Source organism: Neomonachus schauinslandi, chromosome 1 (assembly GCF_002201575.2).
Source record: "Neomonachus schauinslandi chromosome 1, ASM220157v2, whole genome shotgun sequence".
Classification (NCBI taxonomy): Eukaryota; Metazoa; Chordata; class Mammalia; order Carnivora; family Phocidae; genus Neomonachus; species Neomonachus schauinslandi.
The window spans coordinates 205818689-205836083 of NC_058403.1; the positions used below are offsets into that span (position 1 = coordinate 205818689).

The following is a 17395-nucleotide window of genomic DNA, read 5'->3' on the forward strand; positions in this document are numbered from 1 at the left end:
CAGTCTGACCCCAGAAGTATTTAAGGAAATGGTCACCCTTCAAGGCCTCCCTACATTGAATACAGAATTCTCTCCATAAACTTCCCTGGATGCACCAATTCAACTGGAGGCTACCCAGAGGGGTGGAACTGGGCCACAGGACACAGGTGGGAAGCATGAAGGCCCATCCACCAAACAAGGAATTGAAGGATTAGTTGGCCAAAGATGAAGATGGTGCTTTGGGGGACTGGATGGAGGCAAGGCTGAGAGTATCTCCCAGTTACTGGGTGGTGGTCCTCCCATCCTGAACTGACCATTACCTGCCTCCAAACCTGCTCTTTAGTTTCCATTCAAGCACTCAACTCAAGCCCAGAACCAGGCAGTTACCTGACACCTCACCCATGGCCCAACTGTAACCAGGTCCTGTTGTTTCCCTTCAGCGCAGGCAGAGCCTAGACGTTTCCACCACAGGCCAGGCTGTTGAGGGCTTCTTGCCTCTCTCCTGCAACAAGGGATATGAGCTCCAGACCACCTACTGAACTTCAGGGGCAGCCTTATGGACCCCAAGAGATGGGCTAAGCCTCAGGGGCCCTAGACCTTGTTGGTCTATCATCTCTGCACCCTCCTTGGGGCCATCTCTTTCCCTCTAAGAATTCAAAGACCACCAACAGTGCTATTTACCATCTCTGTGCCTATGTTATTATAGAAGAATAGCTTCTAATACGGATTAGTATTAAAAAAAGTTTAGGGGCACCTGGGTGGCTCAGTCGTTAAATGTCTGCCTTTAGCTTGGGTCATGATCCCGGAGTTCTGGGATCGAGCCCCGCATCGGGCTCCCTGCTCGGCGGGAGGCCTGCTTCTCCCTCTCACATTCCCCCTGCTTGGGTTCCCTGCTCGCAGTCTCTGTCAAATAAAATCTTAAAAAAAAAAAAATGGAAACGTTTAAAATGGTCCAATCGTTCTATGTAGTCTTGCTCATTAACAGTTAAGAGGTAGATATGGTTGAGTGTAAAATGGATGGCATGAAATGGTGCCATGGTGTGGATTCAGAGCCCTGCCCTACTCCTTAAATTCAGGAGCTCAACCTCCTCATCAAACTGAACAGGAACTAGAAACAAAACTCACCAGTTTGGTGCAAAGACTCAATGAGTTAATATAAAGAGTATTTGTAATGGCACTTAGAACCATCACTCTTCTCTCACTGGTTTGAGGTTGTGGGGGTAAACAACAGGCCCTGGAACCTTATGAGACATTCAACCAACACTTCAGCCGCTGGAAAATGAGCCTTACTCGAGAGTCACCTCCCCCAGAAGGAGACACAGGAGGAAGACACAAAACTTAATTTAATAGAAATTTCGTTTGTAGTTCTTACATTCTCAGTGTGAGCCAAGCTGGAACCCACTGCCCCACCCAGAAGTGGCCCAGTCCTGGGAGCAGGGGAAAAAGGGAGGTGGTGGGTGGGGGTCAGAGCTCAGGCCCTAGGAGCCCTCTTCTTCCTCAGTGCTGGGGGCTGGGGATGCCACCCTCTTCTCCGGCCCCCCTCTGGAATCCAGGAAGGAAAGCAGATGGAATCTTGGGCCTGGGGCTTCTCTTCCACACTCCCCTGCCCCCTCAGGTTGGAGGGGAACTAAGGGATCTGGGGAGAAAAAGGGACAGAGGAAGGCAAAGATGTAAATCAAGAAAGAGGTGGTCAGGAATAAGGACTAAAGGAGAATCAAAGACAAAACACCAGTTTAGAAAAAAAAAAAAAAAAAAAAGAGGGGAGGAAACAAAACCAAAATCCACCCCAAATCAGAACCCGCCTGGAAAAAAATGAAAAGTTCTCCAGTCTCATAGAGACATTATTTGGCGCAGCCGGCTCTGCGGCGGGAGCGCTCAGGCCTCAGTCCAGCCCTAGAGGCAGTGGCATGGCCCCTACAGCTCATCCTTGGCCTGGCCAGCGGCAGCATCTTCCTCCTCCTCTTCCTCCTTGTCATCCTCGTCCTCCTCATCTTCGTCCTTGTCTTCCTCATCATCCTTGTCTGCCTCCTCCTCTTCCTTGCGCTTCTTGTCCTCCTCCTCCTCCTTTAGCCTCTGCTCCTCGTCCTGCTTGTCCTTCATCTGCTTTTCGGCCGCCTGCACACAGACCACACACCTCAGGGACTGGCCCCCACCCACCACACCTGCCTACCCACCAAGCCCAGGACCAGACCCTGGTCCCACCTTTGTGACACCCCAGGTCTCGTTTCCAAACTCCTCTGCATATGCCTCATCGTTGGTGATGAGGAAGTTGTCAAAGATGGTGCCAGACTTGACCTGGGGGCAGGAGGATGGATGGAGAGGTGGTCAGAGTGGACATCAGATGTCCCTGGCCTTGGACAAGCCCCCCCCCCCAATGTTCCCATGACAACTACACAATGCCCTTTGATTTCTTCATCTGTAAAATAGGGTCTCTCTCAGTCTCTTCAAATATTTTCCTAGTACCCACTACATGCGAGGCACCATTCTAGGCAGAAAATGTTTATCAGTGAATAAAACTAAAATTAGGTTCCTCCGAAATGGAATTTTTTTTTTAAATTTTTTCTAGTAGTTACATTATTTTTTTTTTTCCCAGTAGGCTCTACTCCCAATGTGGGGCTTGAACTCATGCCTGTGAGATCAAAATTTGCATACTCTACCGAGTCAAACAAGTACTCCTAAAACTAATTTTCTAACAAGGTTATCTAACCAACTTCTAGCTGTTAAGGGCAGTTAAATACGTTTGTTTGCATAAAGGAACTTATTAGAAAGGTATCTGGCACATAATAAGCAAAACCTCAAAGTGGGTGCTGGGAGAACTCCATGAACACAGACCAGGAAATTCTTCAGGAAAAGCACCAGTTTGGGCTCAGATCTGCCTGGGGTTGAATGCTACTACCCCTTTCTCTTCCTAGATGACCCTGAACATTTGAAGTACTCCAGGAATCCCCTCTATGTCTCACCTGCCAGAGATCTAAGCCCAGAACAGCAAAGTTTTCATAGGCATAGATGTTGCTATCAGGGGAGTACTCAGGGTTGTCAATCTCTGGGTGGATCCAAGTGCCCTTGTAATCTGGGTTGTCGATCTGCCGGGGCTTCCACTCGCCCTGCAGAAGGGGAAGGGAACCAGTAGTTGAGTGGAGGTCAGTGTGCTCCCCACTGTGCACCCCCCACCGTGCTCAGAGCCCCAGGCTCACCTTGTACTCAGGGTTCTGAATCACAGGTGGTTCCCACTCTCCATCCATCTCTTCATCCCAGTCCTCTGGCTTTTTGGCATCAGGGTCAGGGATGTGCTCGGGCTTGTCCCAGTCCTGAGGGTACACAAAAAGGTCAGGCAACCCAGCTGTCCTTCTGCACCCTCCATGTGGGGAGCCTCTGCCCAAGCACCAACCTCAGGCTTCGAGTCTGTGGGGTCATCAATCTTGGCCCGCTCATCCCAGTCTTCAGGCTTCGAAGCATCAGGATCCTTTATCTTCTTGGGAGGGAGGAAGTCCCAATCATCCTCCAAGGAGCCTGATTCCACCTGGCTGTTGTCAATCTTCACCTCATAGGTGTTATCCGGCCGGACAATCAGGGTATACAGATGTGTGAATTCATCATCCTGAAGAGGGTGGGAGATGAGTGGCCCCACCCACCAGGCTGGCCTCTGAGACTCCCCTATCAGCCATTTGTCACCACCCCCAGTCACACCTTGCAACGAATGTCCTTGTTGATCAGCACGTTCTTGCCCTTGTAGTTGAAGATGACGTGAACCTTCTTGGTGCCGGGGCCACAGATATCGGGGCCTAGGTGAAAAGCAGATTCAGTTAGAGCAAGAAGCTGCCTGCCATTGCAAAGCTCCCCTTCACAAAGGAAGACTTGGTTCTTAAATTCAAGTCTGTAAAGGGTCACAGGACAGGAATCAGACCCCAATTGGTTCTAAGGAGCTAAAGGTGGACCCTTTTAAAAAGGAAAAAAAAAAACAAAAAAACAAAAACCGGCTCTAGAATTTAATGCCCTCACTGGTAATATCAGGAAGTAGCTACAGAAAATCCCATAAACTAACAGTTTCAGACCAACAGTAACAACGCAACGTTCTCAGCCTTCCTTGCAAAGACAAGCCTTAACTACATTAAGTACTTTTTGTGTTCTCAAAACTACCTGTGGGGGGTTTTAAGGAACCCCTGAGATTTCAGTCTCCCTCTAACGAATCAAAGGTCAGCACCAGGGCGGGGCCCCTCACCGAACATGATGTTGTATTCAGAGTCTCCATGCATGTCGGTCTGGTCCAGACCATCTGGAAAGAGCTTCACGTAGCCACCCCCACAGTCGATGTTTTGCTCGTGTTTCACGGTGAACTGCACCACCAGTGTCTGGCCCTTGTTGCTGAAGGGCTCAAATCTGGCCGACAAAGCGTAAAAGCGGGCATCCTGGCTTGTCTGCAGCCCTAGCAGGAGACCACAGTGAGGTCATGGCTCAGCCCCAACCTCCGGGGCTCCTAAGCACTGGAGACACAGAGGACTGCCCCTTCCTCCCCCCTGCCCTGCTGGTGGGGATACCCAGGCTGTGTGTGTACAGGGCTTCCTCCAGGAAGTCCTCCTGAATCCGAACACCCACCCGCCTCAGGCCCTTACCTTTATCCTTCTCCTGGTCACCGTAGAACTTGCCGGAACTGAGGACAAATTTACCAAAATCTGACTTGTGTTTGGATTCGATCCAGCGGTCGGTCCACCCGTCTAGGGGATCAAAGGGGCAGGTCAGTGCGGCCGTACTGATCTCTCCCCGCCGAATTATCTGCCAGTGGCCTCAAATTGCTGAGGACTGGGAAACAGATACCCCTTGACTGACCCCACCCCATCCTCTAGTTTGACACCTTCGATGGCTTAAGGGCTCCTCCAGCGAATCCTAACTCCTGCCGCAGGAGTCCGCTGCACCCTCGACGCTCCCCAGGGACATGGAAGGGAGGCTCGCCTGCGGCTCTCGTCCCCGGAGGCCATCGTATTGGTCCTCTAAGCAGTAATTACAGGGGGACAACGCAGATCTAGGCTGAGGGGCCGCCCTCATCGTTGGGACGGCCTCGAGACGGGACCACGCCTTACCTCCGTCCAGAAACTGCTCCTTGAAGTAGATGGCGGGTTCGGCAGCGGCCAGGCCGAGGAGGCCGAGCAGCAGCGGCACGGGTAGCAGCATGGCGGGCCGAGGGGGCGGCGGCGCGCGGGCCCTTTAAACCTCTCCTCCGGCGGCGGCTCTGCAGTAGGGACAGACGCTACTGCTGGCCGCGCCCTTTTATACCCTACCGCCCCTCAAACCAACCTGGCCCGGCCTCTTGTCCCGCCCTCTGCACCTTATCATTGGCCTGCGGCCACGGCCCTGACTTTCCATTGGACCCTTGTGGTCTGAGCAGGTTAGGCTGTGCCTCGGAACGCAGGGTTCCCAGATGGCCGATTTCTATTGGCCACACAACTGGCCAATGAAGGTCGACCACGCGTTGTGGGGGCCGCCCACCGGTGCGGTGGGGGCCTCGAGCCACTCTGCCCAGGTCATGTGACCAGACCCCGACCCAACCCCGCCCTAGCCCGCGCGCTTAGCTCCTGGTCTGGGCGTTTAAAGAACGCGCGCGAGTGCCGGTATCACCGCGTAGGGCCTGGACCCTGCCCGAGCTCGCCCTCTTTCATCCCTCTGCCGGGAGGTATGGGCAAGGTTTTCCTAACCACTTTCTACTCTGCAGCTGGGGAGCCCCCACTCCGACGCGCTCGCTCTCGCTCTCCCCGGCCCCAGGCCAGGATGGGGCAAAGGGCACCAGAGCTCAGGGGCTGGGGCCCTGGATCTTCACGTCACCCCAGTGCCACAGCCTTGCAGGCTAGCGAGTAAAGTGCTCGCTCTCTCCTCTCTGGCCCTTAGTGGTCCCTAGTTCCCTGACAGCCTGTCAGACTGCTGCTGTGTGACTGGGGCAAGTCACTTAGCCTCTGAAGTCACAGGAGCCCCTGAGAGGCTAGGAGGAGCAACCGTGGCTAGGTGTCGCCCTACAGAACCGCTTTCAAAGCTGTTGGGGTTGTCCTGGGACAGAGAGTAGGAAGCCTAGAAGGCTAGAAGATGTGACTATTGACTGTGGCTCCTAGAGTCTGGTAGGGTTGTTCCTCTAACTGCAGCCTCTCCTTTAAACCTCCCGCAGCCGGTAAAGGGGTCGCTGCCTGTGGTCTCCCACAAACGGCCTGGCTTTTGCAACTAAACGGCTGAAGAGGAGAGGAGGGGGGTTCCGTTGGAGAAGAAAAAAACGAGACAGATGGTGGGGAAGATAAAGTCCAAGGGAGATGGGCAGGACCCCTGAGTCTAGAGTCTTCTGAAGCCAGAGGCACGTGACTGACAGTGACTGACACCATCTCCCTGCCCACCCACCCCCCCCTCAGCTGCAGGAAGCAGGAAGCAGGTCTGGGGGTTTCCCAAATTCTAAGCAAACAGGCCCTGGACCTGTAACATGGAAGTGAACTCGGGAAAGGGAGAATCCTGGCAAAAGAGTGGGGGAAGGGGTGCTTCCCTGATAGTGGTGGGGACTCAGAAAAAGGAATGGGGAGTCTTAGAGAAGTTGGGGTTCTGCCCCAGACATATCCAGTATCACCCAACCTGCACTCCCTCATGAGGAGCCCCAATTTGGGGTGATCACTCCTGGCCTGCCACTGACCCTCCCAACTTCCCTCCCTTCCACCATAATGTCACGCACACGTGAGCTTGGTGCTTCCTGCTTGAGGGTAGACACTGTCTTACTCACTTCACCATCCCCCAGTGTCTCTTGTAGCACCTGGCACAAAAGAGGCTTAAAACCTACTTGCTGTGTGACAGAAAGAAGGAAAGACTCTTGGAGGAATTAAATAAACTAAGACAAGGGAAGTGTTTTGAAGCTAAGAAGGGACTTGGAGATCCACATACTGAATTTTTATAAGGACCTCACTGTAGGGTCAGGATCGGGTGATCTTAGTAACCCCACTTTTCAGGCTCACATAATTGTGATGGTTAAATGAGTAAAGGTGATCTGCTTACGATAGTGCTTGTCACATGGTCCACACTCAATTTAGTATTAGTGAGTATGCGTATGTGTGTGGGCAGTATTTCACTTAAATCTCACAATGACCTGGGCTTATATCATCTCTCTCCAGGCAAGGAAACAGGCACAGAAAGATTAAGCGACTTGGCTGAGTGGCATAAATGGGATTAGAATCTACTTGCACTGTCTAATCTCCACTGGCCACATGTGACTATTGACCATTTGAAATGTAGCTGGTCCCAACTGAGATGGGTCATAAGTGTAAAATACGCATCAGATTTTGGAGACTTACTATGAAAAAAGAACATAAAATATTCCATTAGTAATTTTATAATATTGAAATGATAATTTGGACATATTAGGTTTGGTAGATTCTTCAAATTAATTTCATCCATTTTGTTTTTAACATTGCCACTAGAAAATTTAAAATTAGATTTGTGTCTTGCATTATATTTCTACAGGCCAGTACTGAGTAGGGTCTCCATTATTGCCCTCACATTGATCTTCTCAGAGCATGCAGGGATTGGAGTGGGATCTGAAGTGTTTATAGTTTCTGACACCATCTCTACCAACTGCTTGTAGAACCGTGGGGAAGTCATATCACCCTCTGAGCTTCCACTTTCACAACCGTGAAAGGGGGATTATATTAATATTTACATCAAAGTTTTGGAGAAAATGAAGTAACACACCCAAAGCACTTAGTACTGGGCAGAGGACACGAGATGTCCATACAGGTTAGCTGCTATCTTGACTATATTATTAGGTGAGCCCCTCTCCCCTTTATAAATAGGGATGGTCCCTACCTAGCCTCCCTTTAAAAACTTAAAAGTCATTGGTATCAGCAGAATGACTATCTCTGGAGCCCACCACCTACAGCCCTCCTGCAGGCCAAGAGCGAATCCCACAAGGGCAGAGGGCTCCTAGGCTCAGAGAGAGGGAAGTCCAAGGTCACACCGCCTACTTGCTGGAAGTGGGGCTAGATGAAAGTTAAAACACCGCTGCGATTCTGTCCTTGGGGTCTTCCATTTGGCGTTTCTGGTCAACCAGACACAACTAGTCTAGCTAGGGCGGAGGCGGGCACTGAGGCTCTCCCACCCTCTAAGTTTCAATCGCCACACTGAAGATGGCGTCATCCTGAGCTTCGCCACAGGTCCGCCACACTCAAGATGGCAACACTCTCCCGGCGCCGGTTCCGGTTCCGGTTGTTCAGGCCCCGGCGGGACACGCCGAGCACGCTGGCGGCAGCCATGGCGGACGGCCCGGTGGCGGAGGTGTTGCTCCGGCAGCTAGAGGCGGCCGATGGCGGCCTGGACAGCGCGGACCTGGCAGCTAAGCTGGGCGTGGACCACCAGGCCGTTGTGGGCGCGGTGAAGAGCCTGCAAGCGCTGGGCGAGGTGAGTCGGATCCGTGATGCCGGGCCTCCTCGCTTTTGCACCTGAAGTCCCCTTGTCCGAAGGCCCTGCCTGCTGAAGAACCCTTCGGGTGTCCAGCCTGGGGTGCACAGGCAGGGAGTCGGCAGCGAGTGAGAGCCCAGAAGCACTGACGTTCTGCGCTCAGTGAATGTCCATTGAGACATGGTAGGCATCAGGGAGGGCACGATGGTGGACAAGGGAGACCCGGTCGCTGCCCTCAAGAAGGAGGTTGCGGTCTAATGAGGGAGATACTCAGGTGACTCTCAGAGCGATAGAGGAAGTACAGGGAACCCAGAGGTGACAGCTGGTCCAGGCTTGGGAGTCAAGGAGAACGTCCTGGAAGAGGTGACGGCTGAGTCGGGCCTCTGCGCTGAGGAGGAAAGCGCCAGGGAACAATGGCAGGAACGGGAAACAGGTGTAGAAAGGCATTAGTAGAGCCAAAATTTGCAAGGCTTTGTAGGTCTTTATCTCACGGGGGTACTGGAGAGCCATGGCAGGAGCTGGAGGCAGTCAGATGTGTGTCCTGTCTGCATCACTTTGGGAAAGGATTGGCAGGGGCAGGACTGGCGGTGAGGGGAGGAAGGCAGAGGTTGGCACATCCCCAAGCTAGAGGGCCTGGTGTCTGGTTGTAGGGAGGCGGGTGGAATGGAGAGAAGATTCAGGAGAGGGAATGAAAGGAGATTTCATGGCAAGGCAGGGAGAGCAGGGATGAAGCCCAGCCTTTTTGACTTGGACAAGTGAAAGGTGATAGAGTCATAGGAGGAAGATTCGGAGAGGCCTATGGGCCACCCAGGAGGCTGGATCCTCGGGGCTACAAATCAGAAAACATAACTGGGCTGCATATTCATCAAGCTCACGTTCTGTGCCCCACTTTGGTCTCGGCTTTATTCATCATCTAGTCCTTGTCATTACCCCGGGATGGTAGCACTGATATCTCCGTTTTGCAGACTGGACACCTTCTGAGCACTGGTCAGTAACTTGATCAGTGTCACTAGAAGGAACAGGCAAATGTGGATTTGAAATTAAGCATTCAGGCTGCAGAGCCTGAGGTCATCAGTGCAGAGAGGGCCTTGGGTGTGGGGTGTCAGTACCTTTGTTGATGTGAAATTGACTTGTGTTGGTCACAGAAGGTTAAATAGTGGCTATTTATTGTGGCTCGGCCTAACACAGTGATGGTAACGAAACAGTCTATGTCCTTTCCATATGTTAATTCAGTGATTACTCAAGAAAACTTCTTGGGGTAGAGCCCATCACACCTTTCTCTTGCTGATAAGAAAACTTGTTCAGGGAAGTTAAGCAACTTTGCCAAGTTCACACAGGGAGTGAGGAGCAGAGCTGGGGATTAGAGTGGAGAGGGAGCTAAGTCCCGTGGGCCCCACCCAACCTTGCTCCTCTGTGCACGACCTGAACCCATCCTCATCATGGAGCCTTGGATTCCTGTGTGTATTGGGGACCTGGAGGCCCTTTGCTGACATGCTGGGCACTGAGATGCAAACACGTTAAATGTGGAGACGAATCAGTTCACTTGGGGCCTTAAAATCTTTCTCAGGTTCAAAAGCAATAGAAAGAACTAATTTTCTGCTAGGTATCATTCTTAGTACTTTACTTCACCCTGGGAGATGTGAGCCGTCTCTGTCATTATCGTTGTGTCACAGAAGGGAAACTGAAGCTCCGCGAGGGGTACTCACTCAGCTGGGAAGTGGTGCAGCTCAGATGTAAAGCCGGCTTCAGGGACACCTGAGTGGCTCAGTCGTTAAATGTCTGCCTTCAGCTCGGGTCATGATCCCAGGGTCCTGGGATCGAGCTCTGCATCAGGCTCCCCACTCTGCGGGAGGCCTTCTTCTCCCTCTCCGACTCCCCCTGCTTGTGTTCCCTCTCTCACTGTATCTCTTTCTGTCAAATAAATAAATAAATAATCTTAAAAAAAAAAATAAAGCTGGCTTCAGGCGCTGTGCAACCCAAGTGCTGTGGTGAGGGCGTGCTTGGCTCTGAACCCTGTCTCTGCGGGTCTTCCCTCCCCCATTTCCCTGCAGATCATTGAGGCTGAGCTGCGCTCCACCAAGCGCTGGGAGCTTACTGCTGAGGGCGAGGAGATGGCCCGGGAGGGCAGCCATGAGGCCCGGGTGTTTCGCAGCATCCCCCAGGAGGGCCTGGCCCAGAGCGAGCTCATGGTAAGGTCCTAGGGGCGAGGCCTAGGGAAGCGATGGGGCGAAGGGGCCCTCATGCTCCGCTCACTGTGACCTCACTCCCCCAGCGACTGCCCAGCGGCAAGGTGGGCTTCAGCAAGGCCATGTCCAACAAGTGGATCCGTGTGGACAAGAGTGCAGCCGATGGGCCCCGGGTGTTCCGAGTGGTGAGTCCCTGCAGGTGGGGGTGGCAGGCAAGCAGGGGGGCCCCCGGCCCTCTCAGTAGCCTCTCACACCCGTCATCATGGCAGGTGGACAGCGTGGAGGACGAGGTGCATCGGCGGCTCCAGCTGGTCCAGGGTGGGCAGGTTGAGAAGCTGGGTGAGAAGGAAAGGAGTGAGCTCAGGAAGAGGAAGCTGCTGACTGAAGTGTGAGTGGGTGCCCTCCCCTTCCGTCCCATATCACCCACTTGATCCTAGTGATTGGGGGGACGGAGTCACCCCGCCCAGACTGGGCCACAGTGCTGTCAGTGCCCTCCCAGCTCTGCTTTACCATGTTGTCAAGAGCTCGTGCCAGGCTCATGCCACCTCAGGGCCTTCGCTTATGCCGTGACTTCTGCCGAGAATGGTCTTCCCTTAAGCCAGGCTTGGGCATCAAACCTCTGCCTGTGTGTCACCTTAAAGAGGCCATTCTGACACCACCCTCTCCCTTTGAGTTCCATAAAAGCTGCTTGCTTCTACTCTCCATACCAGTGCCGTGTTTATTTCCTTTACAGCTCTGGTTTCAGTGTCTGAAATTTACTGAATGGCGGGACCTGGACAGGCCTAGGGCTCTTCTCTCACAGGGCTGATGTACCCTTTGAGCAGATACCAAGTGGCATAACGGTTATGAGGACACAGGCTGGAGGGGGGCTGCCCAGTCCAGGTCCTGGCTCTGGCACTTATCAGTTGTGTGACCTTGGCCAAGTCGCCTGATCTTTCTGGGCCTCAGTTTCCTCATCTGTAAAATGGCCTCTTTTTCACAAGGTAGTGGGATGATTTCAGTGGAATAGAGCCTGCCGGCATGGAATAAATCCTTAAGAGTCTACCTATTATTCTTGCTCAGCTGTATGCTTATTACCTTGAGTAGACCCTGGCACATAGTAGATTCTCATTAAGTATTTGTTAAACGAGTAAGTGAGCGACAGAGGGATGTGAGTGTGGGCTAAATAAGAGGATTTCAGGTGATGATGAATGTCAGGAGGAAAATAAAGCAGAGTGAGTTGGTGGCTGGTGTTGGGGTCAGCATCAGCTGGGAAATAGGGAAGCCTCTTGAAGGAGGTGACAGTGGCGTCCCCTCTTCCTCTCTGGCCGCAGGACCTTGAAGACCTACTGGGTGAGCAAAGGCAGTGCCTTCAGCACCAGCATCTCCAAGCAGGAGACAGAGCTGAGCCCAGAGATGATCTCCAGGTAGGGGTGACCCCAGGAATGGGGCAGGTCGAGGAGGAAGGACAGCCCTCACCAGGCCCACGTACCTTGCATCCCCCAACAGCGGCTCGTGGCGGGACCGGCCCTTCAAGCCGTACAACTTCTTGGCCCATGGCGTCCTCCCAGACGGCGGCCACCTGCATCCTCTGCTCAAGGTCCGCACGCAGTTCCGGCAGATCTTCCTGGAGATGGGGTGAGCACGGGGCCGGGGGTGGGGCTGGCCCAGCCACTGGGCACAGGCAGGGCAGTCAGGCCGCATCTCCCTCCAGGTTCACAGAGATGCCGACTGACAACTTCATTGAGAGCTCCTTCTGGAACTTTGATGCACTTTTCCAGCCCCAGCAGCACCCGGCGCGTGACCAACACGACACCTTCTTCCTCCGAGGTGGGTGGAACTGGCCGCACCATCCAGAACTTTTTGGAGTGTCCTACTCAGTTTACAGAATAAACTCCATTCTCGGCGTGGCCAGCCGGGTCGGTGTGAGCTGGTCCCGGCGACCTCTGTGACCTCCTCCCATGTCCCCTCCTGCCCACTTCATGGCCCTTGCCTGTGCTCCCGGGCAGTTCTCTGCCAAGAACCATCCTCTCCCAGATCTTCAAGGCTGGCTCCTCCCAGATTGTCAAACCTCTGCCGACAGGTTACCTCACAGAGGCCACCTTGACATGCCCTTGCCCCCCTGAATTCTAAAAGTCCCTCATCTCTAGTCTTCAGCGTGGTTTCCGATTTTTCCTTTCATTTACTGTGTTTAGTACTGTCTGAAATTGAATGACTTTTCACAATGGTTGTTATTATCTAACACCCACCGCCCCCGCCCCGAGGCAGGGGAGGCTAGGGGTTGCCGGTTACCTGGCCTGGCCAGGAACAACGATGGCATTGTTATCATTGTCATGGCACCCAAAACTTACTAAGTTCTCACCGTACACCAGTCTCTGTTCTAATTCCCCTGCCAACTGTAGGAAGTAGCACTGTTCGCTCTCTTTTACAAAGGAGGATACTGGGGCTCAGGGAAGGAACATCACTTGCCCTGGGTCACACAGGTTAAACGTGGTGGAGCTGGGATTTGGTGTCAAGCTTTTCAGGTGCACCAAAATTAATGTTTCTGGAAAGGGATCTTAAGAATTCACACATTCACGCAACAAATGGTTGCTAAGCCCTTCCTGTGTACCAAGGTCTTTGTTAAACATCTGGGTTACAGCCCTGAATGAAACATGAAGTCCTTGCCCTGGTGAGACCTGTGTCTGGTGGGATAGGTATTTATTAAATCCTGAGTCGTATGCAAATGCAGTAATGCAAAATGGCAGTAAACACAGTGGAAACTGGCGTGAAAGGGGAAGAGCCTGTCAACTTAAAATCAAGTCTTTGTTTACGTAAAGGCCAAAGGAGGTAAGGGAGAGAACCATATATGGGAAGGAAAGTTACAGGAGGGAAAGGCCTGTGCAAAGGCCCTGAGGCTGTAATGTGCCTGGTGTGCTCACAGATAGCTGGGAGGCCCTGTGACTGGAGGGAGTGAACAACTAGGAACGGGCAGTGACAGGACAGGGTGGCCAAAGAGAGCTTTTTTTTTTTTTTTAATTTTTTTTTTATTTGACAGCGAGAGAGGGAACACAAGCAGGGGGAGAGGGAGAGGGAGAAGCAGGCTTCCCGCGGAGCAGGGAGCCCGATGCGGGGCTCGATCCCAGGACCTTGGATCATGACCTGAGCCGAAGGCAGATGCTTAACGACTGGGCCACCCAGGCGCCCCCAAAGAGAGCTTTGTCTCCACCTCCCGCCCCCACACCCAGGGAGATGGAGGGTTCTGGGCAGAGGGAGGATGTGACTGACTTGGGTGTTCCTGGGCACCCCCTGGCTGCTGTGGGTGGCAAGGATGGGAGCTGCACATGTTGCTGTCCTCAGTGCAGTGGCTGTTTGAGAAATGCTCCTTCACTGACCAGATGATGCTCTGTTTTGCCCAGATCCAGCTGAGGCCCTGCAGCTCCCAATGGACTACGTCCATCGGGTCAAGCGGACCCACTCTCAGGGTGGCTACGGCTCACAGGGGTGAGGCAGGACCAGGACTTGGCAGTGTAAGGCGGGGGAGAAGGTTGGGGGGTCTGAAGGCCACAACGCGGACTTCCTATTTGTTCTCCTGAAGGTACAAGTACACGTGGAAGCTGGAGGAGGCCCGGAAAAACCTGCTGCGCACGCACACCACGTCGGCCAGCGCCCGTGCCCTCTACCGCTTGGCCCAGAAGGTGCAGCTCAGCCCAGGCAGTGGGGGAGGCAGGGGGCCGTCCTACTGACCTTCTGACCTCCTCCCGGGCCTGGCCCGCCTGTCACTCCCAGAAGCCCTTCACACCAGCCAAGTACTTCTCCATTGATCGCGTGTTCCGAAACGAGACCCTAGACGCCACACACCTGGCCGAGTTTCACCAGATTGAGGGCGTGGTGGCCGACCATGGCCTCACCCTAGGCCACCTCATGGGCATCCTGCGGGAGTTCTTCACCAAGCTGGGTAGGCAGGCAGGCTGCGGTGGGAGGTGCTAGCGGAGCCATGGGAGGATGCCATGCCTCCAGGCTTATCCTCCACCCCTCTGCTCACCCGCCTCCCCTGCCCAGGTATCACCCAGCTGCGCTTCAAGCCGGCCTACAACCCCTACACGGAGCCCAGCATGGAGGTGTTCAGCTACCACCAAGGTCAGGATGGAACCTGGCACTGGGATGGGGAGGGATGTCTCAGGCTGCCCACAGCTAAGCCTGGGTCCCTGGCACTGCCAAGCCCACTCCCAAGATCACTGCCAGACCCAGTGTCATCCACACAACCTGCCCTATCCTTCTCCTACCCCCATAGGCCTGAAGAAGTGGGTGGAAGTCGGGAATTCTGGGCTTTTCCGCCCTGAGATGCTGCTGCCCATGGGGCTCCCCGAAAACGTGTCAGTCATTGCTTGGGGCCTCTCCCTGGAGCGGTGAGTGCCTAAGCCACTTAGTGTGTCTGGCTGTCACACAGGTGACTTGCTGGGCATGGGGGCCTGCAGACCTTCAGCCCCATCCGTCTGTTCTTCATTCGACAAGCCTTGTAGTGAGCGTCTGCTATATGCTTGTTCCTGTGCTAGGAGTAGGACAGCACACATCCCTGCCTCTGCGATGCTGGGCTCGTAGTGCAGTGAGAAAGATGGCAATTAGCAAGACAAATAAGGAAATTGAACAAATGAAGTTCAGAGTGTGTCTGCAGCCAGCAAGTGCTATAGAGAGAACACAGTAGGGAGGGCTAAGGAGACAGGGTTGTCAGGGAAGGCTTCAAGGAGGAGGTAGTATCCGAGCAAAGACCGGAGGCGGGTGAAATCACAGGTAAGCTGGGGGCACATCTGCGGAAGGGTGTTCCAGGCAGCGGGAACACCCAGTGCAAAGACCCAGAGGCAAGCATGTGTGTGATGTATTTGGAGAACATGGAGGAGGCCAGTGTGGCTGGAGAGGGGGAGTAGGTAGAGTGGGAGGAGATGAGGGTGGGGAAGTGACAGGACAGATCACTCAGGACCTTGTGAGCCCCGGGAACAACCTGGGCTTTTAAGGAGGTGGGAACCATCAGAGAGGGCCTGATCAGAGGAGAGCACGACCTGACTGAGTGTTAAAACTGTTTTCCTCCCTACCCCCCCCCCCCACCAAGCCCAACAATGATCAAATACGGCATCAACAACATCCGGGAGCTGGTGGGCCACAAGGTGAACCTGCAGATGGTGTATGATGGTCCCCTGTGCCGCCTGGACGCCGAACCAGGGCCCCCACAGACACAGGGCGCCGCGTGACATGGACCACCCTGGATAGCCTGCCTTCCCTGAGCCCCAGCTGTCCAGCCCTCTAGCATCCCTGCCAGTGACCCCCTTGTATTTATAAGGCCTCTGTGAGGCCATCCCCCTCACCCCCACCCCTCGTATCTCTTCCGTACCTGCCCCAAGGTCCCAGGGGCAGGGTAGCAAGTAGTAGGTTCGATCTATGAAGGTGGGCCCTAGGGAGCCCTGCAGGCTAGCTGCTGGCTAATAAAGTGGGCAGTTGTCCTCATATGGTGCCTTTCCTTAGGGATGGAGGAGTGCTAGAGCCCTGGGTGTGAGGAGTGGTGGGTTAGGGGTCCTGGATCCTCGGGAGCTCCTGGCTTGCCTGAACCAACCCCTTGGGGAAGACTAGCTCCATCAAGCATTTACCCATCACCTGGTGGTGCCAGGCTCTCCTCTAGATGAACAGAAGTCCCCATCCCTGGGGAAGGGGCATATGGGAGGGGAAGGCCAAGGCAGGTGCCACAATTCCCCCTGGGAGCCAGGCATGGTGGGGTGACAGCGCGGGGGGACAGCTTTAATAAAACAAGTTTTTTTTAAGCGTTTCATTAAAGCTGCCCCCTTCCCCCTTTTAAAAAAAAAGAGCAATTTCTGGTTCACAGCAAAATTGAGTGGAAGGTATAGAAATTTCTCATATACCCTCTGCCCCCACGTCACGTGCACAGCCTCCCCACCATCAACATCCCCACCAGAGGGGTACATTTCTTAAAATGAGTGAACTACATAGACACATCCTAATCGCCTCCACTTCATGGTTTACGTTGTGGTCCACGCTCTGTGTTGTACATTCTCTGGGTTTGGACAAATGTGTGATGATGTGTGTCCGTTGTTCTGGTATCACAGTATTTTCGATGCCCTAAAAGTCCTTTGTGCTCCCACCCACTCATCCCTCCATCCTCTCCCTAAAAAGCCGCTCTTTTTTTTAAAAAATGGTTTCCTGAGAATTTCACGGGAGCTCAGAGGAGGAAGATGAGTAGGATAGAGCTTCATGAACCCACGTTGAACGTGAGTGGGATCTCTATTTCTGTGAAAATTTTAAAGCAACTCTCAGTCTCCATGTTGCTCACCCCATGTCTTCAGGGTCAGCGCACTTTTGGAAACGTAAACAGTTCTTCTAGAACCATGAGGTCACCGTTATAGCCAGCACAGTCAGCAGCTGAGGCTGTGGGCTTCTCTAGGCCCTGGGTGTGGGGGCACCAATCTCCCAAGGGCTACTCGGTTGATTTTTTTTCTGTATTTCAAATTAAATAATTCAGTCATACAGAAAAATACTCGTTCTTGCAACAAATGTGCACCTCCTGAGTGCCAGCAGCGTGCAAGCTGAATGAAGACTCAGCAGTGGGCAAAGCTGAACTCAGGTCCCTGCCCTTGGGAGCGGACCTGGGGGAAAGGGAGTACGCTGGAGACATAGATAAGTACAGAAATGGAGGGAGGGGTAAAGTCACAGAAAAGGGAAGGTGGGTGGGGAAGGTTAAGTGTATATAGCATAAACTAACACAACAAGCACTTAGGAATCCATCCCCAGTTGGATCAAATCTGAACACGGACTATATTTGTTTTGGATCTTATGCATCTTAGATCTGTGACTAATGG

The 17395-nt window shown here is 53.4% G+C and overlaps 2 protein-coding genes across 2 annotated transcripts; one reads left to right on the forward strand and one right to left on the reverse strand.

The window, feature by feature from the left end:
- Positions 1-1304: 1304 nt before the first annotated feature.
- On the reverse strand, positions 1305-5226 carry CALR (calreticulin). The gene is made up of 9 exons (XM_021704946.2): positions 5055-5226; positions 4590-4691; positions 4199-4402; positions 3667-3761; positions 3368-3577; positions 3174-3287; positions 2940-3083; positions 2182-2274; positions 1305-2094 (listed from the first exon to the last, which is right to left on the reverse strand). Exons 1-9 carry the CDS (start codon positions 5143-5145, stop codon positions 1894-1896), a joined length of 1254 nt encoding a protein of 417 aa, XP_021560621.1. The 5' UTR covers positions 5146-5226; the 3' UTR covers positions 1305-1893.
- A 2993-nt stretch (positions 5227-8219) lies between these two features.
- FARSA (phenylalanyl-tRNA synthetase subunit alpha) lies at positions 8220-16031 on the forward strand. Its single transcript, XM_021705011.1, has 13 exons — positions 8220-8388; positions 10440-10577; positions 10661-10759; positions 10844-10962; positions 11888-11980; positions 12063-12191; positions 12268-12383; positions 13952-14036; positions 14131-14230; positions 14322-14490; positions 14595-14672; positions 14827-14941; positions 15640-16031. Exons 1-13 carry the CDS (start codon positions 8242-8244, stop codon positions 15776-15778), a joined length of 1527 nt encoding a protein of 508 aa, XP_021560686.1. The 5' UTR covers positions 8220-8241; the 3' UTR covers positions 15779-16031.
- Positions 16032-17395: the final 1364 nt, after the last annotated feature.